Here is a 25,162-nt window from a genome sequence, read left to right as displayed (position 1 = left end):
ATGCTTGGCTCATTATGAAATAACTACTTTTGGAAGGCATGTCCAGGTACATGAAAGATTAGAAGGGGCCTGGGAAGAGCCAGCATGGATTTATCCAGGACAGAGCATACCTGACCAACCTGATCAGCCTTCTGCAAGGTGACTTCTTCTATGGATGCAGAGAGAGCAGTGAATGTTATCTACCCTGACTTTACACAGTCTCTCATAATGTCTTCGTAGCCAGATTGGAAAGAGGTGGTTTGAATAAGTGGACCACAAGGTTGGTGGCAAATTGTCTGGATTGCTGGGTGTCAGAGGTTTGTGATCAGCAATGCAAAGTTCAGTTGGTGGCTAGCCACTAATGGTATCTCTCAGGATACAGTACTGGAGCTAATAGTGTTCAGTGTCTTCCTTAAAGACCTAGATGATGGGACAGAGGGACAGAGCACACTCTCAGCCAGTTCACAGAAGATACCAGTTCAGGAGAAGCAGCTGATATGCTCAAAAGTAGTACTGATACTCAGAGAGACCTTGATGGGCTTACAGGGACCTCATGAGGTTCAGCAAATGCAAATACAAAGTCCTGCACTTGGGATGGCATAAACACATGGAACAGTACAGGCTGGGGATCAACTAACTGGCTAGGGAGGAGCTCTTCTTCTGCAGACCTGTATGTCGTAGTGGTGACCGTGGAACAGTAGTGTGTCCTTGCAACAAAGCAAACTAACCATATGTTGGGCTGTATTAGGAAAAGCATAGCCAGCGGTGTAAGGGAAGTGATTGTTCCCTTCTGTTAGGCACTTGTTAAAGCATATCGGGAAAACTGTGTGCAGTACAAGAAAAACATACAAACTGGAGTGAGCCCAGAGGAAGGCTATCAAGATGACTGGGAGCTAGAGCACATGCCATAAGGGGAGAGGCTGGGAGAAGTGGGATTCTTTGACCTTAAGAAGGGAAGCATCAAAGGGCATCCTGGTTTTGCCTTTTGCCACCTGTAGGGAAGACTGAGCTAGACTCTTCTGAGGTGCACAGTGAAAGGATGAGATGCAATGGATGTCATCCACAACAACAAAGGAAATTGCAGTTAGCTATGTGGGGAAAAAAAGTTATCACCAGGAGGATGTCAAACAGTAGTGGGATCTTCATCCTTGGAGATAGTCAGAATGTAACTTGACAGGGCATTGAGCAAGCTGATCTGACTTTGAAACTGGATCTGACTTGGAAGGTAAGCCCTGCTTTGAGCAGGGGGGGACTAGGTGATCGCCTGCGTTCCCTTACAACTTAAAGATCTTTTGAGTTCCAGCCCTCTGCATCTGTAACACCTCCCAACAAGGCTCTTGCTGTGCTCCTTATCTGACATCCCATGTAACTGAGGGATTGCTTGTCATCTTCCTCCTGGCTCTGCCAAGTTAGCTGTTCTTGGGCCCAGCGGAAGGAAACTCAGTATGGGAGGCTTGCAGTGACTGTGGAGACTCTTCTGGTCCCTAATAATATTGTGTCTGCAGGCAGAGGATCCCTAGATAGGATCCAGTAACTCTTCGCATGACTTCTGGGAACCGTGGTTGTTGTCGGGACTGTTCTGTGCACTTTCCCACTCCACTTTGCTCCTTGTAAAGCTTTGACCTTTCATCAGAAGTATAAAGGGTTCAGAGAAAGCTCAAAAAGACCATGGAGTAGCTTGAGAATCATGGCAGCTGAGGACTGACACTAGTATCCTTCAGCCTGCAAAAGACGACCCTACAGGGAGTACAATAGAGGTCTGTAAAATCCCAAATGGCCTGCAAAGCAAGGGTTACAGAAGAAGAAGTTACAGCAGAAAGTAACAAAAGTTGTTTTGATTGAGTGTGTCCTTGACTGCATGAAGAAATGCTAAGAATAAGACAGCTGAACTTCTAATTTTAGCATGTGATTTCTTACTTCAGACTGCTTAAGTATCAAAGGAGTGGAAGGTGGCAGAAGCAGTACCAGTTTTTAAATGGCTTCAGAAGATCCTAGTCCCTGACACTGACATGTACATCACAAAGAATCAGAAACTGTGATAGAGACTGGGCTTAGTGGACAGATGGGTAAGGATGATCTAATGAGCAGGAGTCAGTATGACTTTTATAAGGGCATCTGTCTACAAATGTATGGAGTTCTTGGAAGGAGTCTTTGAGGATGTGGGGATATTAATTTCTAAAAGTCATTTGACAGTAATCCTTGCCAAAGTAGCAGTTAGAAAGCAAATATAATCCTAAGAATAATTAGAGTAGTTATTAGAGGGTAAACAGAGAATACCCTTATACTACAATGTACATCTGTGTGAAGCGTACTCTTAAATACTGTGTGTAGTTCCATTCCTGCACCTCAAAAAGAATATCTGGAAATCAGAGAAGTTTCAGAGGAGGGTAACAAGGAGGCTAGAGATAGATTCACTTCCAGATATGGAAAGACTAATTAGACTAGAACAGTATACTGAAAAAAAAGAGAGGACTGACATGTACATGACATCTTTAAAATCAAAGGCAGAATGGCAAGAAGTGAATGGAGAATGATTGTTTTCTGCTTCTTCTGATATGAAAATGAGGAACTGCCAAATGAAATTAGCAGGTGGCAGGTTTGAGTGAGCAAAGATGGTTCACATAATTGGTGCATTCTTTGCCATAAGGTAGGAATAGTCTAAAAGCTTATGTATTCAATAATTAGGCAAATTCATGAGAAAACATCCATGTAAGATTACTAAATACCAGAAATGCATTTACTAAAAGCAAGACTATGACCCTTCAGTTATTCACATTCAGTTTTGAGCAAGAAATACCCTGCCAACAGCAGCAGCACAACTCCCGTTTCCATCAGAGGTGAAAGGGGGCATCGTGACATGAGGCTAACAAGCAGAAACACAATCCTATCATATTAAGCTGTCACAACAGTAAAATCCCTTTCAAATCAAAGAAGCTCCTACCATTGCCATATTATGTCCACTCTCTGGAGAAGTGTTACCTGTTCCTTGGTCTGACTGATAGTCAGCTCTAGGAATTCTTTTAATCAAACATAGTGCCACTGCAGGAGTGGAGCACCTAATTCTAGGTCAAAAAAGGAGGAAAAAGATGGCTCAACTGAAAGCTGCAAATAGGCATTTTACTGGAGTTTAGTGGAAGGTAGTAGGAAATGGCAGGCTCTCCTGGCCGCCTGATCATGCTGATAAACAGAACTGGAATATAAATGTAAACAAATAGGGTGTTTGTTCATGGTAATTTTTATTCACAACTTAGTGCTAATTCTATGTCATAAGCCAAATGTGTTTGTCACCATATTCTCTCTCCATATAGACTTTAGGCCAAATCCTTTAAGTTCTGCATTATTTAACTGAATAATTTTATTAGAAATGCAGGACCTCACATACGGCTGTGTTGGCCTATAGCATCCATTTTCCCTTTGACAGCAGAATGTCAGATTTCCCTGCGTAACGCACTGATGCACAGAGCACTGTTGCCAGTAGCTTCATTCTCTCCTAAAGAGTATCTGTTCTTAGAAAGCAACAAGCATAAACCATGTCAGCATGAGCATTTGTACTTGCTATCTTATAAAGAAAATTGTATCATCCTTTTTCCAGTTTTATTTTCTTCTGCAGCCAAATGTGGCAGGCCACATTGTTGTACTGGTTTCGGCTGGGATAGAGTTAATATTCTTAGTAGCTGGTTTTGGATTTAGTGTGAGAATAAGGTTGGTGACACACTGATGTTTCAGTTGTTGCTAAGTAGCGCTTATCCTAAGTTAAGGATTTTTCAGTTTCCCATACTCTGACAGCAAGCAGGTACACAAGAAGCTTGTGGGAGGGAGCACGGCCAGGACAGTGGACCCAAACTAGCCAAAGGGGTATTCCATATCGTAGAACATCATGCACAGTATATAAACTGGGGGGAGTTGGGCGGGAGGGGCCGATCGCTGGTCAGGGACTGGCTGGGCATCGGTCAGCGGGTGGTGAGCAATTGCATTGTGCATCACTTGTTTTTCTTGGGTTTGTTTTTTTTTATTTATTTTATTATATTATATTCCTTTTCACTACTGTTATTATATTTTTTATTATTATTATTGTTAGTATTACATTTAATTTTACTTTAATTATTAGACCATTCTTATCTCAACCCACAAGTTTTACTTTTTTTCTGATTCTCCTCCCCATCCCACTGGGAGGAGGGGGACTGACTGAGCAGCTGTGTGATGCCTAGTTGCTGGCTGGGCTTAAACCATGACAACTGTGCATAAGCATATCATAGGGCTTCAGACCAAGCTGCATTTAAGCCAGACACTGCAACGAGTCTGCCTCCCAGGACTGCGTTTTCCTGTTTTGTTTACATCTTCTGGCAGCCCTTGAACTCTACATATCAAATGTGCTGTTCTGCATATGTCTAATTTACAGGAAAGCTGAGCTGAAATTAAGGCTTTAGAGTTAAGGTAACAAGCCAACTGCAAGATTTCATCAAATCAGTAGATTTATAGATTTTTTTAGATTTAAAGAAAATTTTCTGTAGATTTAAAGAAACTTCAGTTACCAAGGCAAAACCAGCCTGAGAAAGAACTGATATGATTTTATGACATTTGCTTTCATTTCTCGGTACCTTTCATAGGTAAGATGGAGATTAGAAGCTGCACTTGGTCCTCACGCTCATACCTCAGATTTTTTGTGAGAGCCACCCTCAGCTACTTAACATAAATTGTTTTTGTAAATTTATTCCAGCTAATCATGTCCGTTTTCGAGAACAGCATGAAGGAAAGAGGCATCACTGAAAATGAAGCCTTTGACTGGGAGAAGGCTGGTACAGATATCTTGTTGTCCACTAGCACCTCTACTCCACCACAGCAAAACACTAGGCAAACAGCAGCCATGTTTGGGTGAGTATTGCGGTTGCGCCAGTCGGACTATGGACATCTTCAACAAAAAGCTCAATAACAAGTTCATTTTTGAAAGATTTCAAGGCCACTATGATCCTGGGAAGTTGGAGCTGCATGGCAGACACTACTTGATTTGACTTCATGTATATTAACATACATCTAAGGTGGTGGAACCCAGTTTCAGACCCTCGCTGTCCTGAAAACACATTTTCTATTGGGGTGAGTGTGTGGGTTGGAGTCGCATTAAGGGATGTCTTGAGACTTTTGGCCAGGATTGATGGAGCCCATATGCTTGTCTGTTTTGCATATTATATGGCATACATGGCTGGAGCTTCCGTGCTAGTACCTGCTGTGAGGCAGTTGTTGCCTTGCTCTGGGGTGGGTTTGTGATTGATAGTGAGCTGAACACAGCAGAGGGCATGCACTCGTCACACCTCGAACACAGCTCCTCGACCTTTACGGGGTATTTCACGCGCTGGTGCAAAGGTGCACCAAGCTTGGTGCTCAGAGGTGGAAATGAGTCCGAACAAAAGTTGATAAGGCTTAGTGCACTGGTCTGTTTTGGTGCTTTTGAGGGGGCTGACCTTAAGGGATAACAATAATCCTTAGTAATACTATAGAAGAGAAAAGCTTAGCGTTATAGAAGATAAAAGGTAAAAGGCCTATTAAGCCTCATTTGCTCATGCAAAAGGGGAAGTTTCTTCTAAGATAAATATTGTGTAATGGGCACTTCTGAAGAAGTTCGCAGCCTGCATATCAAGGGTCCTGTGATGCTTTTACTGATCCATCCCACTGTCTTTGTGACTGCATGTTAGGTGGAATCCTCCTGTTCTGTTTCAGGTTGTCATATCTGGGATAAAGATGCACTGCCTGTTTTTTCAGCCTGGTAATACCCTAAAAGCTGCTAAGGAATTTCTGTGGGGCAGTGTGATAGGCCTCCTTCTTTAAGCACTGATAATTTTACCTTTCTTCTTGTCTCTTCCATAGGGTGGTTAATGTCACTCCGGTACCTGGGGACTTGCTTCGTGAGAACACTGAGGATGTCCTACAGGGTGAACATCTAAGTGATCAAGAGAATGCTCCTCCCATCCTATCAGGCCGGCCAGCGGAAGGTCTTGGTCAGACTCCAAACACCGCTTTCAATGAGGCTGAAGTTTGGGAAGAGACAGATGTGAATCGCAACAAACTCAGGATCAGCATCAGCAAAGTAAAGAACATTTATTTATTTCCTGTAGCTGTTGGTATTTAGGGCGACGGATTCATAGACTACTAGAAGCCGTGTGGACTCACTGATATAGCATCCTATATAGTGCAGCCTGAAAAGCACTGTGGAATTTCCCTGTGGAAATGGAAAATTACAAACAATTTTCTCACAGAGTAAAAGCCATTGGGATTAATTTGGATCTTTATGCAAATGACATTTTGGGGGCCAATAATGCTAGAGTGACTCTTTCGTACAATCATTATATCATTATCTAGGATCTTGATATTTCAATCAATGGAATTCCAGTTCTTACATAGCTGATACAGTATTAGAAATGTCCCAGGTTTGGAAATTATAAACCAAAATTTTATTGTGTCCTAATCTCTTGGGAAAATAAATTTCATCAGAGATGTCTTCATAAGCTGTATATTTCTACATCTGGAATCATCACTAATTTTTCTCTTCCATTTTTTTAACTTTCCTTTCTAAGGGTAGCATGATCTACAAGGAGCATCTAATGATGGTTTCACCACTGTGAAGAGTGAGAGAAACTATCACTTAATATTCTTACATTTCTGCATTCCAAGATCATATTAGACTTCTTAGCTTGCATAAAGTATACTTAGTTGGTTTTCCTCTTAGTCCCTAAGAAGTTTCTGAGTCCTTTCTTGTAAATGTTACCTAATTTCCAGGAGGCATTACCACTGAATGATGATTCCATAGTAAATGTTAAGTATGAGAATCTAGCAGTTAGTTTATTTATTAGATCAACTTACAAATTGTAAGTAAATTAGTATTTGTTGTGTTGATCTCAATTCTTATTTAAAAATCAGAATGTCACATGGCATGACATCAGTCACATACAGAATCTGTTAGCAGAGAAACCTTCATCAAACAGACTTAAAATATTATCAGGGCATATCAGATTCACTTCACAAACCTGTCTTTAATGGACATTTGTGGACTAGCATGTTCAATCTACCAGTCTTCTGGGTCTGACCAGAATTCACTTCAGTCTCTACTGGCACAAAGTTAGTCCTTCTTTCAGGACTGTAGATACCTCCACTGTCCTTAGTCTTATTAGAAAACATTATTCATGGCCAAGAAATAATCTCATCTAACTTGCTTAAAATTCTCCAGTGCAAATAATTTGGATCAATGTGTTATCTGTATGGAACACTACCAGTGGCATTCCCCAATACTGAGAATTATAAACCAAGTTCAAGTCACTTCTTCATCTCTCACTGGTAAACTGTGTGTATTCCCCTAAGTTCTCATTTGAAGGCACTTGAAATAAGAAAAGCCTGGTAGAGTGGGACAGTTCTGTTTCCACCACATACAAAAAAAAGAGTATTGCAGAAAAATCCTGGTAACTCCTATGAGTTTTTCTGTTCCTTTGAACCACCAGGTGCCTTGACGCTCTTCAGTCAGACTGAGATGTGCACAAGGGAGTCCTAAACATCCTTTTCGCGTGCTAGTTGTACATCATGTCTTAGGTACCCAGTGCTGTCATTCACAAGCCCTGTCATAACAGCAGCTAGAGGCAGGAGAGGTTTCTGCAAGATCCACAGCATGACCAGGTGACTGTCCTGCCGAGGGATATGCTATTTCTTGCCGGTTTACTGGCAAAGGAGCTTAGGGCGTTAGCGTGGCAATGAACACTTCAGTTCTGACAAGCTTAGTAGCTACGCAGAAGTCTATGAAATAGAGCCCAGGGCATCATGCTCTCCAAAGCTGAAGAAGTCTGTCCTTTCTCTCTGTGAGGGTTGTTATCTTTAGTCTGACTCTTGCCTGTCCTTTCACTCTGCTAGGTTTATTATCTTTCGTCTGACTGTTCTCTGAGAGAGAATCAGTTTTTATTTAAGTCACAGTCACCACATGGAGGAAAAAAAGGAGGCTGCAGGCTTGATATGTAAGGGCACAGCTTCACCTCTGCTTGTTATCTCAGGCATCCCTTGTGTCTTCAGAACCACAAGGGCAGCTGGTGTGTAAAACACCCTTCTGCTATTCACAGCTTCACCATCCTTCATCTTCCAGTCTTGTAGCACTAGAAGTAACTCTGGCTCTCCCTGTCTTGCTCTTTGTATTTAGGTGATGAGTAGATCTTGCTATGTTTTTTCTCCCCAATACCTCTCTAAGGTCATCTTTATTTCTCTGTTCACACAGTTCAGACCTCCTTCTGTCCCACTTCTCCCATTTCTGTGCTAAGGACAGTTTCCTTGCTTACTGTCACTGACCTTTCTGGTTCTCATTCCTCCACTGGATCAAAGTTCTCATTCCGTATTTTTTCAGAAGCCTCTTCCCTCTCTCCCACACCATCCCCCAGTTCTCTGCTCTTGGATCTTACCAAGTTGCCTATTACCCTACAGTTACATCAGCACTTTGCTCCTTTCACAAATGCATTTGACCTTCCTTTGTCACTAACCTTCTGCTGGCCTGAATGGATTACAGATTAAATCATTATCATCTATTCTGCTTTTCCTGTAATGCCTGAAAGTTCTCCTCCACTCTCCCTAGCTGCAAAGGCTCATTAGTTATGCATTCCAAACCCAGCCTGGATGGTTTAGATCTGCTCATTTATGGACACTGACTGACTTGCGATAAACACAGTACACACACAAAGGCAACTGTCTTGATCAGCAGCATTTTACTGAGAAGCCTGCTTACATTCAGAGCCTCTGGCATTAATAGAGGACAAGTGAATAGAGGGCATGTTGCAGAGAAGGGTAAACACTCACCATACAAGGAACTTGCGTTGGCACCTCAAAGCTCATCCGCACAGTGTAGCAGCTGATATTGCATGGCTGGCGGCACAACAGGGTTGAATGCAAATCCTAGACTGCTGCTGTAGCCCTTGGATCATTCTGCCTCTACGCTTTTGCCTAAGCAGGTCTCCTCTTCCAAGGGGAAGCAGCAGAGTGGAAGGCAGAAGGCAGCTGTGTTACAGTCACCTACTTTGCTCCTTTGTCTGCTGCTAAATTAAAAAAAAAAAAAAATCAGATTCACTAAGGCCGTATGAAAACAGAAAATATGTACTGGTAGAGTATGAACAGTCAATGCTCACAAGTGTCCACGAGCGTGTTCAGGTACCTGCATGACCTTGGGTCTGTGGAAGGCTCTACAGATGTTGTGGCTGAGTATATGTCCTGGAGGACTTTGTTTAGAGGACCAAGACTTAAAAACAAAACAAAACAAAAAACCCCAAACCACCCTGGGAATTAGGAGATGGCTTAGTCATATCAAGTTCATCTGAAGTAAAAGTATGTACATTGCAATATAATGCATGGACACTGCATAGACAAATATTGACATAGATAAGCAGTTAGGGTTTGTGTATGCAGTAGGTTTGCCCATGATAACTCCTTTGGATCAGCTGTTCAGGGTAACTGAAATGCAAAGGCCACCTTGTAAAGTTGTTTAAATATTTGAATCTATTTAAAACCCATACCTTGTTTTAATACTGGGTAATTGCCAGGGCATATGGCCCCTTGCATTCCTTCAAACATTGCTTGTGTAGATTGTGAAAATGCAGCTGAAACTGTATCCTTGAAGAAAGCACAGAGCAACAGTGAGGGATGGGAAAACAATGTCTGTGGTCAGATTTTGAGGTTCTCTGTGTTTACCCCCTACAGACTCAGTGCATGGTGGAAGAGGAGCAGAGAAATGGTGTCTGCCCCAGTTCCCCTGTCCGAGTGCCTCCGGAGTCCCCTACTGCACAAGTGCGCTCCCTAAGATACCGCCGTGTGAACAGCCCTGAGTCAGAACGCCTCTCCACTGCTGATGGCAAAGCAGATCTACATGAAAGAAGGTTTGCTCATCCTCTGTAGCCTCCTACTGCTTTTAGCAGTGTCTTGTGGGTTGACTGTTGAGACCAACCTGATCACTAGATCAGCAGGCACCGGAAGTTCATTTGGGGGTGGAGGTGTTCATGAGCTTTATGATCTTTCTGACGAGACACTCATGTCTGTTAATAAGGAGAGTTAGTGGGAATGATTCTCATCCTATCCCTGGATGGGAAGAACTCCACAGATGGAAGGAGGGACATTTTGTCAGAGGGAAGGCAAAGCATCAGGTCAGAGATAATGTAAACAGTCAGAAAGCTTGTGGCTGGCCTGAGGTGGGAGGGAAGAATGGATCTTATTAGGATACATACAGGGATGCATGTATTCTGGGAGCTAGCTGGCAGGTCCTGATCTGGTGGGTTTCATTATTTCATTACTTTTCATTAACAGTAGTAATAGTATTCATTTCTCAGCATATAGCATTGTGCTGGTTTGCACATGAAAAGTACATGTTACACCCTAATTTTGAGGGTAATAGAAATACCTTCTCTCAGATCCACAGCAAAGAAATAAACAAAAACCAAGAATAATAAAAATAATGGAAAGAAGCTTTTTAAAGTGTTGCGTGCTGGAGAACACGTGTTACAAGACATAAGCCCTTCGTGGTGGTAACCCCCTTCACATCCTTTGTTACTCTGTCTTCCTCTTTCCATTGAAAGTCAGGGCATGGACTGTGGTTGCAGGACATGCTGGTGAAATGGCCCCTCTAAAAGAGGTAGGAGAGAGACAGGCCTTCTTCTCAGAGAAAATCTGACAGACTTCCACCAAGAGGAACAGTCACGAGGAGACAGTAGCTGAAAATGAAGAAGGATCAAAAAGAACTAGAGAGAGGATGAGCCCCTAGCACTACCCCCAGTTTGTTAGGTACTGTTTTATTCCGGGTGGCTGGGGGAAGCTGTAATGCTTCTCTGTAATTCAGGAAAGATTGTTTGTGTTGCTGTTAATAGTTTAGGGTTTGAATAACAATTCTTGGTTCTTGCTACCTCTTCTTTTGCTTGCTCAGAAGAAAAGCTCTTTAAAATAGGAAAGGAAAAAAGCTATATATAATAGTCAGCAACACTAGCCCTGTGTATTCACTGAATGCTTTTAACTCCTTCCTTTATTTCTCCCACTCTTCCTTGTCTACTCAGCATCATGCTAACTTAATATAGAAAATGAGCATTATCCAAACAATCCCTTTCTCCTGCCTTCTTCCCTCAACTCCTGTTTTTAAAATCAAGATCTTTTTTCATCTTCCAAGTAGCTTGAACCAAGTATGGTGCAAATATAATTCCACTCTGCCACACATTCTTCTTTTTATTCTGTTTTTGTCTTTTTACAACACAGACCTGAGTCCCAGCAGTGGGAAATTCTTCTGGCTTTCTGCAGTAAATTCTTCCACTCCCAGAGTCTCTCCTCTGCTGGGGAATAGATGAAGACATTGGCTAAATCCAGAGTTTCTTTTATTTTTTAGCAACAGCTGTTTAAAATCCAGTTCTTCACACACAGAGTGTAGGCCATTTTGCATTCTTACTTTGCATACTTAGTGTTCCCTATTGACAGTCCTACATTTTTAAGACTTTAACAAATACAGCCTTATTTCTTTCAGATCCATCAGACAGCTTTTGCTGAGATCTTTGTTTTTGCTCACAACTTTCTCTACATCAACCTCTCATGCACGTCCTTCTCTAATTCCCCTTTCCTCGTCAAAAATTTTTCATTTTTGCTTGTAATTCTTTCCATCTCAGCTTTGACCTTCCACTGTGTTAAAGATACCCAGTTTTGTTTAGCAACCCTCACTCAATGGTCAGTCACTTCTCTGTTTCCCCTCATGCATGGGAGGCTTTTCCCAGAAGAGTCTGCAAGGCTCCTGTATGGTCCTTGTTGAAATCCTTTTGTAAAACACACTGCGGCTGTCTTTTTCTGGGCAGCGGACACTCTGGCTTTGTGCAGCAAGCTGCTAGCCTCTGTGATAGACAGAGAAGCAAAGCAAGCAGCAGGTGCAGGCCAAATGAGAAGCATGGATCGTAACACTGTGGAGCAGAAAGACAGAAGTGCCACTGGCTTTTCCAGCTGAGATGCTGCCAGGGCCATTGGGGCACAGGTTGCTTCCAGAGCCTCTTTGAAAGGTATTTCTGCATGGCTGCAGAAGCTCTGCTATTTAGACCGCGAGCCACTATAACATTCATTATACTACCCTTTGTAAAAGGATACTTGCCATATTTTCTTCCTGCTCCTCCAAAGTATTTTGGGGTCATCTATGCACAATGGGATCAAAGATTCTTGCTGGCTTCGAAGAACTCATGTGGCCGCCTTAGAGATGGCACAGTGCAGCTGAAGAGATTATAGGAGCCCAGCAGAGACACTGTTAAGTCAGATAGTAAATTTAGGATTTCGGGGTGCTTTGGTTGGTTTTGGTTTTTTTCACAAACCAGTAGAACTTAACAAAGGGGAAAGAGTATATTGGTGTTGCTGGGGGAAACTGTTTATCATCCTGTCATCTACAAAGAATAGAGATGCTGAATTGGCTGGCATACTGAACCACTTTAGGGGAACATCTTTATGCTATTTTAGGTTCTAAAGAAATATTTTTGCTTAAGCTTGTCTTTCTGAAGCGTACCAAGAAATGAGCGAGATAAACTATACAGCTTTTCTCTCAACTTTTATGATCCCTAACTTTGAGCGCAAACCTGATGTATTTTTAATGGCTTCATGTTCTGTCTTTAGATCTCGAATGGATTTACCTGGCTCTCCATCACGGCTTGTATGCTCCTCCCAGCCAGCCCAGATGCTGTCCATTGATACTGGCCAGGCTGACCGGCAAGCAAGTGGTCGGATGGATGTGTCTGCTTCGGTGGAACATGAAGCCCTCAGCAATGCTTTCCGTTCAGTGCCACTCGCAGAGGAGGAGGACTTTGATAGCAAGGAGTGGGTTATCATTGACAAGGAGACAGAGCTGAAGGACTTTCACCCAGGTGCTGAGCCAAGCACCTCTGGAACCACGGATGAGGAGCCTGAGGAACTAAGACCTATTGAAGAGGGTGAGGAGAGAAGGCGTTTGGGGGCAGATGCTGCAGTCAGGCCGAAGACGCATGATGGGCGAAGTCGGGGTATGCAGCCTGTGACTGAGGAGGACAGTTCCCACAGACATGAAGGACCTTCTCAAACAGTATCTGACAGTAAACATGAACAGCAAATAGGAAGTCCAGCCCACTCCCCCCTACATTCAGCACCAGCTATCCGACAAAGGAGACGAGAATCTGAACCTACTGGTCCTCAGAGACAGGTAAGATCCCTGGGTCTGTATCTTGTTGCCTAGCATAGCATCATCATAGGAAACCTCAGCTGTGCTGAAGAATTCTGTGATTCCAAGCATGGATGCTCTCGTGAAACTCTTTCTGACAGTGCTTGCAAATGTTGTGAACACCTTAAATGTGCTCCCTATAGCTAGTAACGTTGTCCCCTACCAAGGATACGCTGTTATCAAGGTCTTTCATCCGTTTTGGTACAGGGACAAGAGGAGAGCACAGCTGCGGTTGTGAGTATCTTTAATCAGTTCTCTTATTGCTCTCCCACAGTGTTTTGTTAATAACCACTTAGTTGTATGGAGATGTCGCTAGCAAATCTTCTCCACATAGTTTCTCAGCAGCAACAGCAGTGTTTGGCAAGAGAACACCCTCTGACCTAATCTCACACCAGCACTGGGCAGGACTGCAGCAATGCAAACCATAAAATAACTCCCTGAAACTAAACTTTCTTCTAAATACCTAATAAAAAGCTCAGAGTAACCAGCACACACATCCCGACAAATTTACTTCAGTGACTGGCATTGTTGTTACCAGGTATTTACTCACAGAAATGTTCTTTACCTACTGTGTTTTTTCCAGATAGTTGTAGAGGGCTTTTTAATTTTGGTTTTGCTTTTTTCTGTGGTCCTCTGAAGATATAAAGAAGTTCAGTTTTTAGTGGGAAGTAACTTATTAGATTACCTGGAAAAACATGATATAGTGTTAGGCTCAGAGTTCCTCTGTCATATCTAATCTTCATTTCTCAGACATTCAGAAGAAGGCTGTCCCAGAGCGTTCACTGCAAGAGACAGTAAAATTGTTCTCCTGAGGGCTTTTTCTATTTTTATGTTAATGAAGATCTCTCATGCATGTGGGATCCATAAGGGTAGCAAAGAGCAGGAGAGTCTCAGGTCACGGACACAGTGATACTCTCCTACAGCCGGCGCTCGTGCAGTCGCTTGTTCCCCTCTGGAAGATGGTAACTCCATCTCCCATTCCCTCCTGAGCTTATTCTCTAAGGGAGTGTTCACTGGACTGGAGCATGTTAAAAGAACATCCCTCCATTCAGGCCTTGCCCAGATTCCTCTCTGCTCTGGATCCTGGAGAGGTACAAGAAAAAAAGGACTGTTAGTTTTGGCAGCAAAACATGAAGGATACAAGAAACTATATAAAAAGAATCAAACCAAATCCTTGCCTGCCAGGCAAGATGTTCCTTACTAAGGTGTATGAAGCTGCAGTATTTACAGGAAGGATAGAAATTCTGACAGCAGGCACTAGTGGGACTGTCCTGCTGAGCACGGGATAGTAGCAATCCACGCTTCTCACGGAGACTGTGTCCAGTTGCAAGGTTCCTAGGTAGTGTTTGCTGCATAAAGCCAATATGTTGAATGCCCCAGATATCTAGAGATTGCATAGGCGAAGTCGGCAGAGTTGGAAGGGTCTGTGTCTGAATTTGCTCTGTCTGTACACTTATTGGGCTGGTCAGTGCAAGATGTGCAAGATCTGCAAGATGCGATGAACATGGCAAGAGCCGGCAGTTAAGAACCAGCTGTAAGAGCCAGCAGGGACACTTCACTGACATATTTAGCATAGCTAAAGAAGGCTGGAGGTGCCTGCTTGGCCATAGCATGTTATACTGCTGTGTGAAATGCCTGGGGGAGTGGAGTGTGACGCCGTATGAAGGCTCCTTATCACTGCACAGTGATACTTAAAAAGCAGGCAAAACAGGTAGATTAATGCGATTGTGGGTGATCACTGCTAATACATTAGAGAGCCTTAGTTCTCCAGCAGACTGTGCATTTTTTTGCTCCTGTGCTCTGAAATACCCTTTATTTACTCCAGGGCCTAGCTTTGTACATACAGACCAACACTGGACTTCTTTGGCTGGCCAGGAATTAGCTGTGCTTCCTTTGATGTCTGGACCCTTCAGTTGCCTCTAAACACACAGCTTTGCAGTGACATTCATGTTTTTCCATTTGCTGTCACAAAACCAACTGCTAACTCTCAAAGGAAAAATGACTTGGTGCCTCAAGGAAAGCAGAAGCCTGTTCTTCTTAGGTACAGCAGAGATGGAGGGACAGTTGGTTGGGATGCTAATAAGAAGGTGACCAAGGACTTAACTAATGAAAATACTGAAGGCCTCACTAGCATTGACAGATGTTTCCTGTAGCTCAGGCTTGGGCTTCCTCTGGGTTTGATTGAAACTCTGATTAGATTGTGTGTGTGTGTGTATCTGTGTGAGAATAAATCTTCCTTATCTTTGAATATGAACTGAGCCTTTTAAGATAGGTAAAAATGTCACTAAATGCAGAACTACCATGACTAAGGTCATAGGCCTTGTTGTACTGATTTGGGATCTCATTCTGGTCTCCCGAAAACTGGTGATCATCCACTGGTGTCAGTAAAGTACTGAGAACAAATGGGTAATCCCTGCTCTAATGCTTTCTTCTGTTCCTCCATTCTCTGGCTCCAACATATAAGCCATTACTTGTTACTGGCAAAAAGACAGTGACCTCTGGATTATCAGTCACAGCGTGGTTGAGGTTAGAAGGGACCTCTGGAGATCATCTGGTCCCATCCTGTGCTCCAAGATGGATCAACTAGAGCAGGTTGCTCAGGACGGTGTCCAATCAGAATATCTCTGAGGATGGAGACTCCACAACCTCTCTGGGCAACCTGTTCCAGTGTTCAGTCACCCTTACGGTAAAAAAACTTTTCCTTCTGTTTAAATGGAATTTCCTGTATTTCAATTTCAGCCCATTTCTTCTTGTCCTTTCACTGGGCACCACTAAGAAGAGTCTGGATCCATCTTCTTTTTCCCATCAGGTATTTATAAATGTCAATAAGAACCCCCCTGAGTCTTCTCTTCCCCAGACTAAACAGTCCCAGCTTTCTCAGCCTTTCCTCAAATGAGAGGTGCTCCAGTCCCTTCATCATCTTTGTGACCCTTTGCTGGACTATCTCCATGTCTCTCTTGTACTGGACAGCCCAGAACTGGAACACAGCACTCCAGGTGTGGCCTCACCAGTGCTGAGTAGTGGGGAAGGACCACCTCCCTCAACCTGCTGGCAGCGCTCCTCCTAATGCAGCCCAGGAGGCTGTTGGCCCTTTTTGCCACAAAGGCACCTCGCTGGCTTGTGTTCAGCTTAATGTCCACCAGGACCTCCAGGTACTTCTCTGTCAAACTGCTTTCTGGACAGTTGGCCCCTAGTGTGTGCTCTTCCTCCCCAGCTGCAGGACTTTGCACTTCCCTTTGTTGAACTTCCTGAAATTCCTTTTTGCCCATTTCACCAGCCCATCCAGGCACCTCTGAATACCAGCACAACCATCTGGTGTGTCAGTCACTCCTCCCAGTTTTGTATCATCTGTGAACCAGGTCATTAACGAAGCTGTTAAACAGTAGTGGCCCCAGTATCGATGCCTGGCTACACCACTAGTGACTGGCCTCTGGCTGGACTTTGTTTCCCGAAGCATAATGCTTTGAGCCCTGCAGCTCAGTCAGTTTTCAGTCCAACTCACTGCTTATCTAGCCCATATTTCATCATTTTGTCTGTGAGGATGTTATGGGAGACAGTGTCAAAAACTTTACTAAAGTCGAAATAAACAACCTCCCACCCAGTTATCTCATCACAGAAAGCTATCAGGTTCATCAGGCATGGTTTCCCCTTCATATATCTGTGCTGACTGCTCTCAGTCACCTTCTTCTCCTTCATATGTTTGGTAATGGCTTCCAGGATGATTTGCTCCATGCTCTCTGCAGGCTGACCAGCCTGTAGTTCCCTGAGCTACCCTCGTTTAGAGCTCAGATGTTTGTTCAAATATGTGAATCTGTTGGAAAAAAAGATATTGTAGTACAAGTGTGAGGGATGGTGGTGTCCTCATGAAACTGTGTGGGTGTAAGAGGGAACACAGTATGAACAGATGCTGCTGTGGGTAAAGTCAAGTACAGAGGAGGCTCTGAATACCCTGGGGGAGTTTCTGACCCAAATATTCTCACATATTAGATATCTCCCAGTTTCAGCTGACAAGAAGACAGCTGCAGTGGAGCGTAGACCTCATGGGAAGCCCTGGTATAAAGGGAAAACAGGTCTGTCATGAAACTTTATGTCCTGCTCAGGCCCTTCTGTCTGTGCGCTGCTCAGTGCAGCACCAGGCACCCAGCAAGCTGTTTAACAGGGCTCTTAGGGTTTACTTCAATGTATGCATTTCAGGAATGTACTAATAAATCTCTGCTTATTTTTATGCATTAATGTGCAGATAAAGCTACAGAAATAGCTAAAAATGAGTGGAAAAAAAGACTGAACCTGCACTTCTGTTTACATATTAATCCTGACATAGGATTGCTGTTATTGTTGGAAACTATTTATATCCACACCTAGGAATACAATTTAAAAACCTGTCAAGTTCTTAAATATGCTGGGTAAATTCACTGACACTTGGCAGAGACAGCAACTTACTGCTGCCCTCTGTGTTGGAAAGAAATACAAATGTTCATTCGTTTATGAGTTTTAGCAATTACTTCTGACTGTAGGTCCGTGCTTATAGGTATTTCTTGACTCTGAATCTCCTTTGCTGCTAGTGCAATTGGCATTGCACAAAATGTTTTGAGACTTGCCTGCCTAAAACATGCCTGTCCAAATGATGCCGCATCTAAAAAACACAAGAAAAGTGAAGCAATAGTGGGAGATCATATTAACTCTTCCTTACCTATTCTTGGATATATTCTGCAGAGTTCAGAGAGCATTTTGCTTACACTATGTCTTACAGTCCCATCTCCCAGAGCCAAGAGTTCATCTTTTAGAGAAGGTCCCAATGTGAAAAGGCACTGGTGTATTTCCTCACCAAGTTAGCTGTGTAGTTAGAATCAATCTTAAAAAAATCTCCCTTGGTGCTATATTAGGCCTCTTTTCTCCCACAGCCAGCCTTCCACAACCAGGAGAATGCCAAAAATGAACTTATTTAAAGTTGTCCATGTCTTGACCCTGAGAGGGCAGCAGCTGTGGAGCTTATAAGTCCTTTCCAGCCATACCCCACCGTTGGCATCTTTGCTGAGAGATCACGCAAGCATATTCGGCATGAAGACCTGTGTTGGTAATACCATGGGTAAGACAGGAGGCAGTCAGAAGCACATTGCGCAGGCTTCCTGGGCCAGCTTCACCTGGGAGTCCAACTTTACCTATAATAACTGGTTTTCTTCTGTGGAAAACTGTGCTGAGACCCTCACTGAGCCAAGAAAATATTCTCTGTTCTGGTGCTGAGCCCACGGGTGCTCCCATGCTCCTGAACTTCATCATTGCCTCATCTGAGGGATGCTATAGTTGTGACGTTGCCCAATACCCTTGGGAATAGCACAGCTGATCAGAGGACAACCACTTCAGCAACCCCAGTATGCTGTTCTCTTCCTCCATTGATTTAAGTTGGTAATGATTATTCTTTAGAAAGGGACACAGAGACACAGGAGAGGGCTGCCTCACTACAAGGACAGGGCTCCAGCATTTCGGGTGATCCGTACTGCCTCTCTGGTTCATGTGGTGTAGAGCCCTGGGTTGCCCTGGGTCTGTTACCTGGAGGAATTCTGATTTGCACTGAGGACTGAAAGCTGAGCAGGGCTTTCTCTGGGTATTAGTTTGGGCCCGGTGGCCTCTGTGGCCCCAGACCCTGGAAAAGTAAGAAGGGAAATCTTTGTCCCTCCCAGAGTGCCTATAGACAGCAGGAGGAGAGGACAGAAACTACAACTTCACTGGCTCTGAGGCAGAAAGAAGAAAAGCTGGGCTGAAATAATAGAGCAACAGGTAGAAGCAAAACACAGCAGGCCCTCAGATTTATAACCCTGGGCAGAAAAGGTAGGCTGGGGGAAGAAGGCAGCAGGAAAAATGAGATATGAAAAGGTGCTATGGGTCTTGGTTTGCTTTCCCTTCTACAGCATCGTCTGTGGGCTGCTCTGAGGGTACCTGAGGGACCATTTCTCAGTGGTGAGAAATGGGCGTTTGCAGAAGAGGGGCAGACTCTCATTGCCCCTCACTCGGTGTAATTCCCCTTGAGCTGCACTTGGTGCCCGTTGTAGATGATGCAATTCTTTGACATTGAGCTCCTCCGGCTTCCCTCTGCATGAGAAGAGCTTGCCAGCAGATGGAGAAGGGTGTATGTAGAGTTGGCGTCTGTCCCATACGCTCTTTAGATTCAGGCTCCCTGTCCATCCATGTGTTAGGAATAAAGGATCAGCAAAGGGTGATACTATAAGAGAAGTAATGCTCACATATGCTCGTTATAGATATACAGGTCACAACAATGAAAACCTTAAGCTCAGTAGAAATTCCTAATTACATTTTATATCTTTAAAATATGTTGAGCTCTATCAACATCACATTTTTCTGGCACTTCACATGAGAGGTGTCATACTACTCCTGTCCAAACAAGAGCAGAACAGGCCTGATGGAACGTGGTTCAGCCTGACTGCGGCCAAGGGCAAAGGGCTAAAAGGGGGCAGCACCTCCAGCGCTGACCGTGTAATTTAAGCATTAGAGCATCAGTGAAGAAAAGTGGCGTGTCTGTAACCTCAGCTTCAGCCAGGAGGCAGCAATACCTAAGTGTGCTTGCTGGTGGGGTGTTGCAATTTGCCCCTTCATGGCCTGGGCAAGTTCCTTGGTCCTGTGCTGTAAAGGAGGTCCATTTGGGTAGTTGGAGTGATCCTTTTTGATCTGAGAAGTCTTTACCATGTTGGGATAATACATACATTGGAAATTATACAATATGCTGAGCCCAAACATGGAGAAAAAAAGTAGTAATAAGAATTCCAGTATACTTAGTTGTGCAGCCTGCAAACAGTGCACCCAAGACTGAATTTCTACACCATCTACGCAAAGAAGAGAATATGACAAATTAGAGCTGCTGTCTAGAATTTGTCTCTCTCAAATACTCTGTATGACAGCATTACATTGTTATTATCTAAGAGTCTGATCTATGCAGTGACACGCCGTACTTTTAGGACTGTGAATAATTGCTTTTCACATTTAATGCCCACCACAAGCTGAGTAGTTCTCAGACGCTTATGAAGATAAGATACCTGCCTCAAAGCACTGCAGAGATATTGAAGGTGACAGGAAAGAGATGAGACTGGATGGAGTTCAGCTCTTTTTCTCATATCATTTGCAAGGGCAACATCTCTAGTAAGGTAAGGAGGGCAGTGTTGGCTTAAGAAAATAAAATGTTGCCTTTTCACATTTCCCAATTACATTTTGAATCCTGCAGAGACTTACTGAAAAGAAATGCAGCACAAGGAAAGGAATGGATTTGAAAGGAAAAACAATTCCAGGAAAAATGGTCTGGTTTTGGAAATTGAGGTTGCTGACCCCTGTGAGGGTGCTAGTTTCAGAGCAGAGGTAGAAGGGGGAGGAAGGGCTTAGCATTTTCAGGGTGAAGAATCTGAAGTCATTCCTGTAACGCCTTGCTCTTCCATTCAGTGCGTACAGGGAAGGTAGGGACTGTGATCTCCTCCTGGCACAAGCTGTCCTCTGTGAGTATACTTCCCTCCCTCTCCCGGCCATCCCAGCATCACAGAAGCAGAAAGGGGACCTAAGAGTGCCTCTTCTCCTCATGTCCTCCTGTGGCTCTGTGTTTTGAATTTCTCACTGAAAGGAGAATTATACTCTGCCTGCCTTTCCAGCTGCTGCTTATACTCCACTTACCCAAACTGGAAGCATTAACGCTCCCCCAGCAGGTACTGAGTATAAAAGTGTATCGGGAGGCTGGCAGTGTAAGTGTGGGAAAAGGAAAAGTCCACTAACAGCCCCCAAAGTTGCCTTTGCAAATCCCTGGACCAAGTTTTAGTAAGACTCCTTGAAAGAGCCCCTGAGAATCCCTCACTTTTAAATACCTATAATCATTTTAGCACCATTTAGGTGTTTCACCTTTTCTCGTACGCGTGGTTTCCAAGTGCGTTCAGAGTTTGACCGTTACCTGTAGGCGAGATGTATGAATAGCCTGATGACGTGCCAAGATGAGCGATGCCAGAGGAACAGAGAGGTGAGGCGTGTGGCCTGAAGAGCCAGAGGAGGGGACTGACGTAGCGGAGCCCGACACCCCTGGTGTCGCTCGTGTCCGCGTGTGGCTGGGGAGAGCGTGGCAGGCCCCCTGTAATGGCAGGCTCCCGCGGTGCCCGTAGGACCCCCGGGAATTTATAGACGCAGAGCAGTAAGTACGCCCCGCGTAGAGCAAAAGCATTTTTCATCCGCCAGCGAAGATGTCCGCAGCATGCGCATCGCAAACCAGGGGCGAGTCAAGTCTTTGCCTGACACCTTTTCCTCCACTCTTCTTGGTCTTTTTCAGTTGGAGGAGGACAGGCCTTCTCAGCACTCCCTCCCGAGGTACAGCCCCCTGAGAAGACTGGCGTCCTCCGTTTTCTCCTCCTCAACCCTGGAGACAGAACACTACCCTCACGTTGGTGGCACTTTCATACAGCGCAGCCGTTCAGCGGAGAGCAGTCCCGTACGCATGCCCCACCGCAGGCACATGCCCCTCACGGCAGGAAACCACAGACTCATGCCTTCCGTCCTCCGCATTTCCAGGTCCCAGCTCCAGCAGGTGTGGGCCCGCTTCACACACAAAACATAGCCTGTTCAGGGAAGCAGCAGCCTCCATAATGCAATAATAGATCCCACCTGCCCACAGTGTGTCACCACTTTAATGCAATATTGAATCCCAGACAACACATGGCCTAAGGTACTGTAACTTCCAAAGCCCCTGCAACCAGACCCCGCAGAGACTGAAAACATCTGCCTTTCTAAGCCTCCCAGCAGCCTGGGCGAGGGGCGGCAGCGCGGCCGAAGATGAGAACGCGGATGGTGAACGTGCGATGTGTGAAAGAGGTGGATGCCAGGGCCCGTCTCAGAGACTCGCTCGCGCGTCCCGCCGCCTCGGGGGTAGGAAGGGCAGGGCTGAACGCGCGCCATCGAGCCACAAACGTTGTCAAATTATGGCTGGAGCAGAGAGACCGCGGAGGTATCGGCAAGCGTTACCTTCCCCCCGGGGCAAAGCGGTTCAGACGTCTTTGTTGGTATCTTACGCTGGGCCAAATCTGCAGGCGGTTTTACTCCATCTAGATGTAGGCAGACTCCCACTGGAAGCTCACCTGAGGCAGGACCTCAGGATTTGTCCCTCTTGTGGAGTTACGATCATGTATCTCTTTGTTGCTTTGGCTTTGGAAATCCCCTTGCTTTCGTTGCAGTTTGGTTTCCATGCAGCGACCACATATTTCTGTCTCTCTGGCTTTTGCCTCTGTTACGTGACAGCGGACCTGTTTGTCTGCTCTCCACTCCTAAGCTGCTCCAAATCTGCCTGCCTTCCCCCAGAGGCGCTGACTGTCAAGAGTTGGATAGCAAGAATTTTCTTACTGATCCAGCTGTATATTACACTGTTTCTAAATTCCAGAAATTTTAGGCACCTGCAGCTTCTCAGTGGCAGAGCAGCCCTGCTTCTTGGCCTTGCTTGGAAATGCCTGTGATAACAGAGTTCACTCGAGAAATAAACTGGCCTCAGCACTTGGTGTACAGAGCCCCTGGAGCCCTTGACTAAAACTGACTTAAATCTCAGAGGAAAAGGGAGATCAAAGTTAATTTAAATTGTCAGAAGTATTTCCCGGGTTTGCAGGGATATATTGCCCTTCTCAGTATAGCTGCAGTGTAAAACACCAGGCAGTATGAAGACCTTCTGTAGTTAAGTGAATGCAGTAACTGACTGTTATTGAAATGAGCCCTTGGTCTGGTCTTTTGGGAGAAGAGGCAGTATGGATGTTAGGGTTAAAGGAGAGGGGGTCATTGCTGATGCTCAGGGCTTTAGGAAAGTGCGAGTCCAAAGTAAAATACTCTGCAGAAAGTATATAAGCACAGGATACAGACAAGAAAAGGTATAGAAAGCTCAGGCAGATGTGAAAATGGCATGGGATAAGTATGGGTTTTGGAAGAAAGTTGTGACACGGAGGGATTACTGCATAGGTAGGGTGTTGCCCGTGCAGTTACAATGAACGCTTCCTTCCAAACACTGATTGCTGTAGGTGTATCTGCCCTGCCTGAGGCTCCCTTAATATCAGAGTCACCCTTCCATAAGCAACCCCAGACGCTGCAACCCCAGACGGGTGGGTGATGCTTTCTGAAGCTCGTAGGACCTGGCCTGGTGGGTCTGCATGCCGCAGGACATCCCACAGAGCATCCAGGTGGGTGCGGGGATGGAGATGGAGGGGTCAGCACACCCTCCTTGAGAAGACTGAACGTAGGCATGACCAGTCTCTTCCCACAGTCATTCTTGAGTCAGTGACATCAATTTCTTTTTGATTTGCCCCAAGAACGTGAGTGAACAGGACACTTCACTGCCCAGCCAAAATTTTGATCTGCAATTTGTTGATCAGTTTTATTTTTAAAAAAGGCTCTAGGCCTTGCCAGAAAAACTTGGACTGAATTAACCGGTAGCCTAATCCTATTTGGCAGTTCTTCTCTTGTCAAGCGCAGAAAGAGCAAGGCTTTGCTTTTCTCAAAATGACATGAGAAGGGATTTCCTTAAGCAGACTCTGCTCTGATGTTATTTTTTCCATGTTCAGTAGAGACTTTAATAGAACAGCAGATGGCAGAGAAAATGGAATTTGTGAAAGAAGTAGATTTAAAATCAGTAGCTCTTAATAATTTTTAGTTCATAGTCTCCAAAACACTGATGTTCACTTTTCAAGGTCAATTTTAGGAACAAAAATCTCTGCTGTTCTGTTTTTTAGAAAACAATTTTTAGTTTTGCCAGTGAGAAAAGGGAACAAACAGGATAACTGGGTATTTATAAACTCTAACCTGCCCGTTTCAGACAAAAACGATGACTAGCCAGTAAGTAGCTCCATACATGAAATTTAAAGGGCAGTAATCTATCTAATGCTACTCATCATGGTTATATATAGAACTGTTCTTGCCAAGTAAACTTTATACTGTTCTTCTTCTAAGTTCAAAAGTCTGATTGGTAAAGGTGGTTGATTTATATAGACTTCAGTAAGACTTTCTGCTAGTTAAAATTATTAATAAATTGAAAACCAACTAACCAAACAAAACATGTTTATATGTTGGTATGTCTTACAAGTGGGGATGTTTCTCATCAGGACTCCTGATCTCCCGCCCTTAGCTCAGCACTATTCTTTGCCTTTAGTGGCTGTCAAGAAGAAGAAAGAAATCACTGAGGAGGAAGTTTGCAGTGACAGGAAGATGGGTGGCTTGATAAAATAGTACTGGCAGGCCAGCTCTGCAGAAAGATCTGGATCGCTTGATAAGTTGCTTGCATTCAAACTAATTACTGCATTCAGCCAGGGACAAGGTCATGTTTTGAGTACGAAGAATATAGGTCACACGCACAGAGTGGGAGAAACTGTGCCCTGGGAGGTGCTGTCTCCCAAAATGAGGTGGGAGTTTAGGGGAAATAATTAGCTGCATGTAAGTTCTCATTATGCTGCTATAGCAAAAAAAAAAACAAACAAAAAAACTATTCTTTGATGTATCAGCAGGAAAATGAAGATGTGAGCAGAGGGGAGATCTTTTGTACTGGTGAGATCACTACATATCCAAGTCTTGTATGGAAATTTTTTTAAAAGATTTTCAAAACCTAAAAAAGCAGAAGCAATACAAGAGTTGTTTGATTCTGTAAAACCTGCCTTGTAGAATGAGCTTGAAGAAGTGCAGTCTGTCATTAAAGACAAAACTAAAAAGTGACATGATTGCTGTTAGGAGTACCTGCCTGAACAGAACAAGACGGGTTTTTAATCTGCCAGGCAAAGATAAGGGTCTAGGTGGAAGATAAAGTAACAAAGGTCAAACTAGAAGATGCTCATTTTAAAGACATAGGTGGGTGGTAAGCCGCTGAAATACATTTTTAAAAGACATTGAATTCTTTACTGTTCAGATTCTATAAGGTGGGATATTGATTTCTAAACCAATCCTGTTAAACCATCAAATTTGGGCTCTACACCAGAGTAATTGGAC

The 25,162-nt window shown here is 44.1% G+C and overlaps 1 protein-coding gene across 5 annotated transcripts in view; it reads left to right on the top strand.

Moving 5' to 3' along the window:
* Positions 1-25,162, top strand: part of TTBK1 (tau tubulin kinase 1) — a 120,407-nt gene that overhangs the window by 70,191 nt on the left and 25,054 nt on the right. For all 5 annotated transcript variants that reach the window (XM_069799856.1, XM_069799857.1, XM_069799859.1 and 2 more), the window contains 4 exons: positions 4,697-4,851; positions 5,839-6,058; positions 9,688-9,863; positions 12,604-13,162. In XM_069799856.1, coding sequence (XP_069655957.1) covers positions 4,697-4,851; positions 5,839-6,058; positions 9,688-9,863; positions 12,604-13,162 — 1,110 coding nt within the window. The remainder of the gene's footprint in view (positions 1-4,696; positions 4,852-5,838; positions 6,059-9,687; positions 9,864-12,603; positions 13,163-25,162) is intronic.

This window comes from Haliaeetus albicilla, chromosome 13 (genome assembly GCF_947461875.1).
Source record: "Haliaeetus albicilla chromosome 13, bHalAlb1.1, whole genome shotgun sequence".
Lineage (NCBI taxonomy): Eukaryota > Metazoa > Chordata > Aves > Accipitriformes > Accipitridae > Haliaeetus > Haliaeetus albicilla.
The sequence above is the reverse complement of the archived record's forward strand: the minus strand, read 5'-3'. Positions and strand labels throughout refer to the sequence as shown.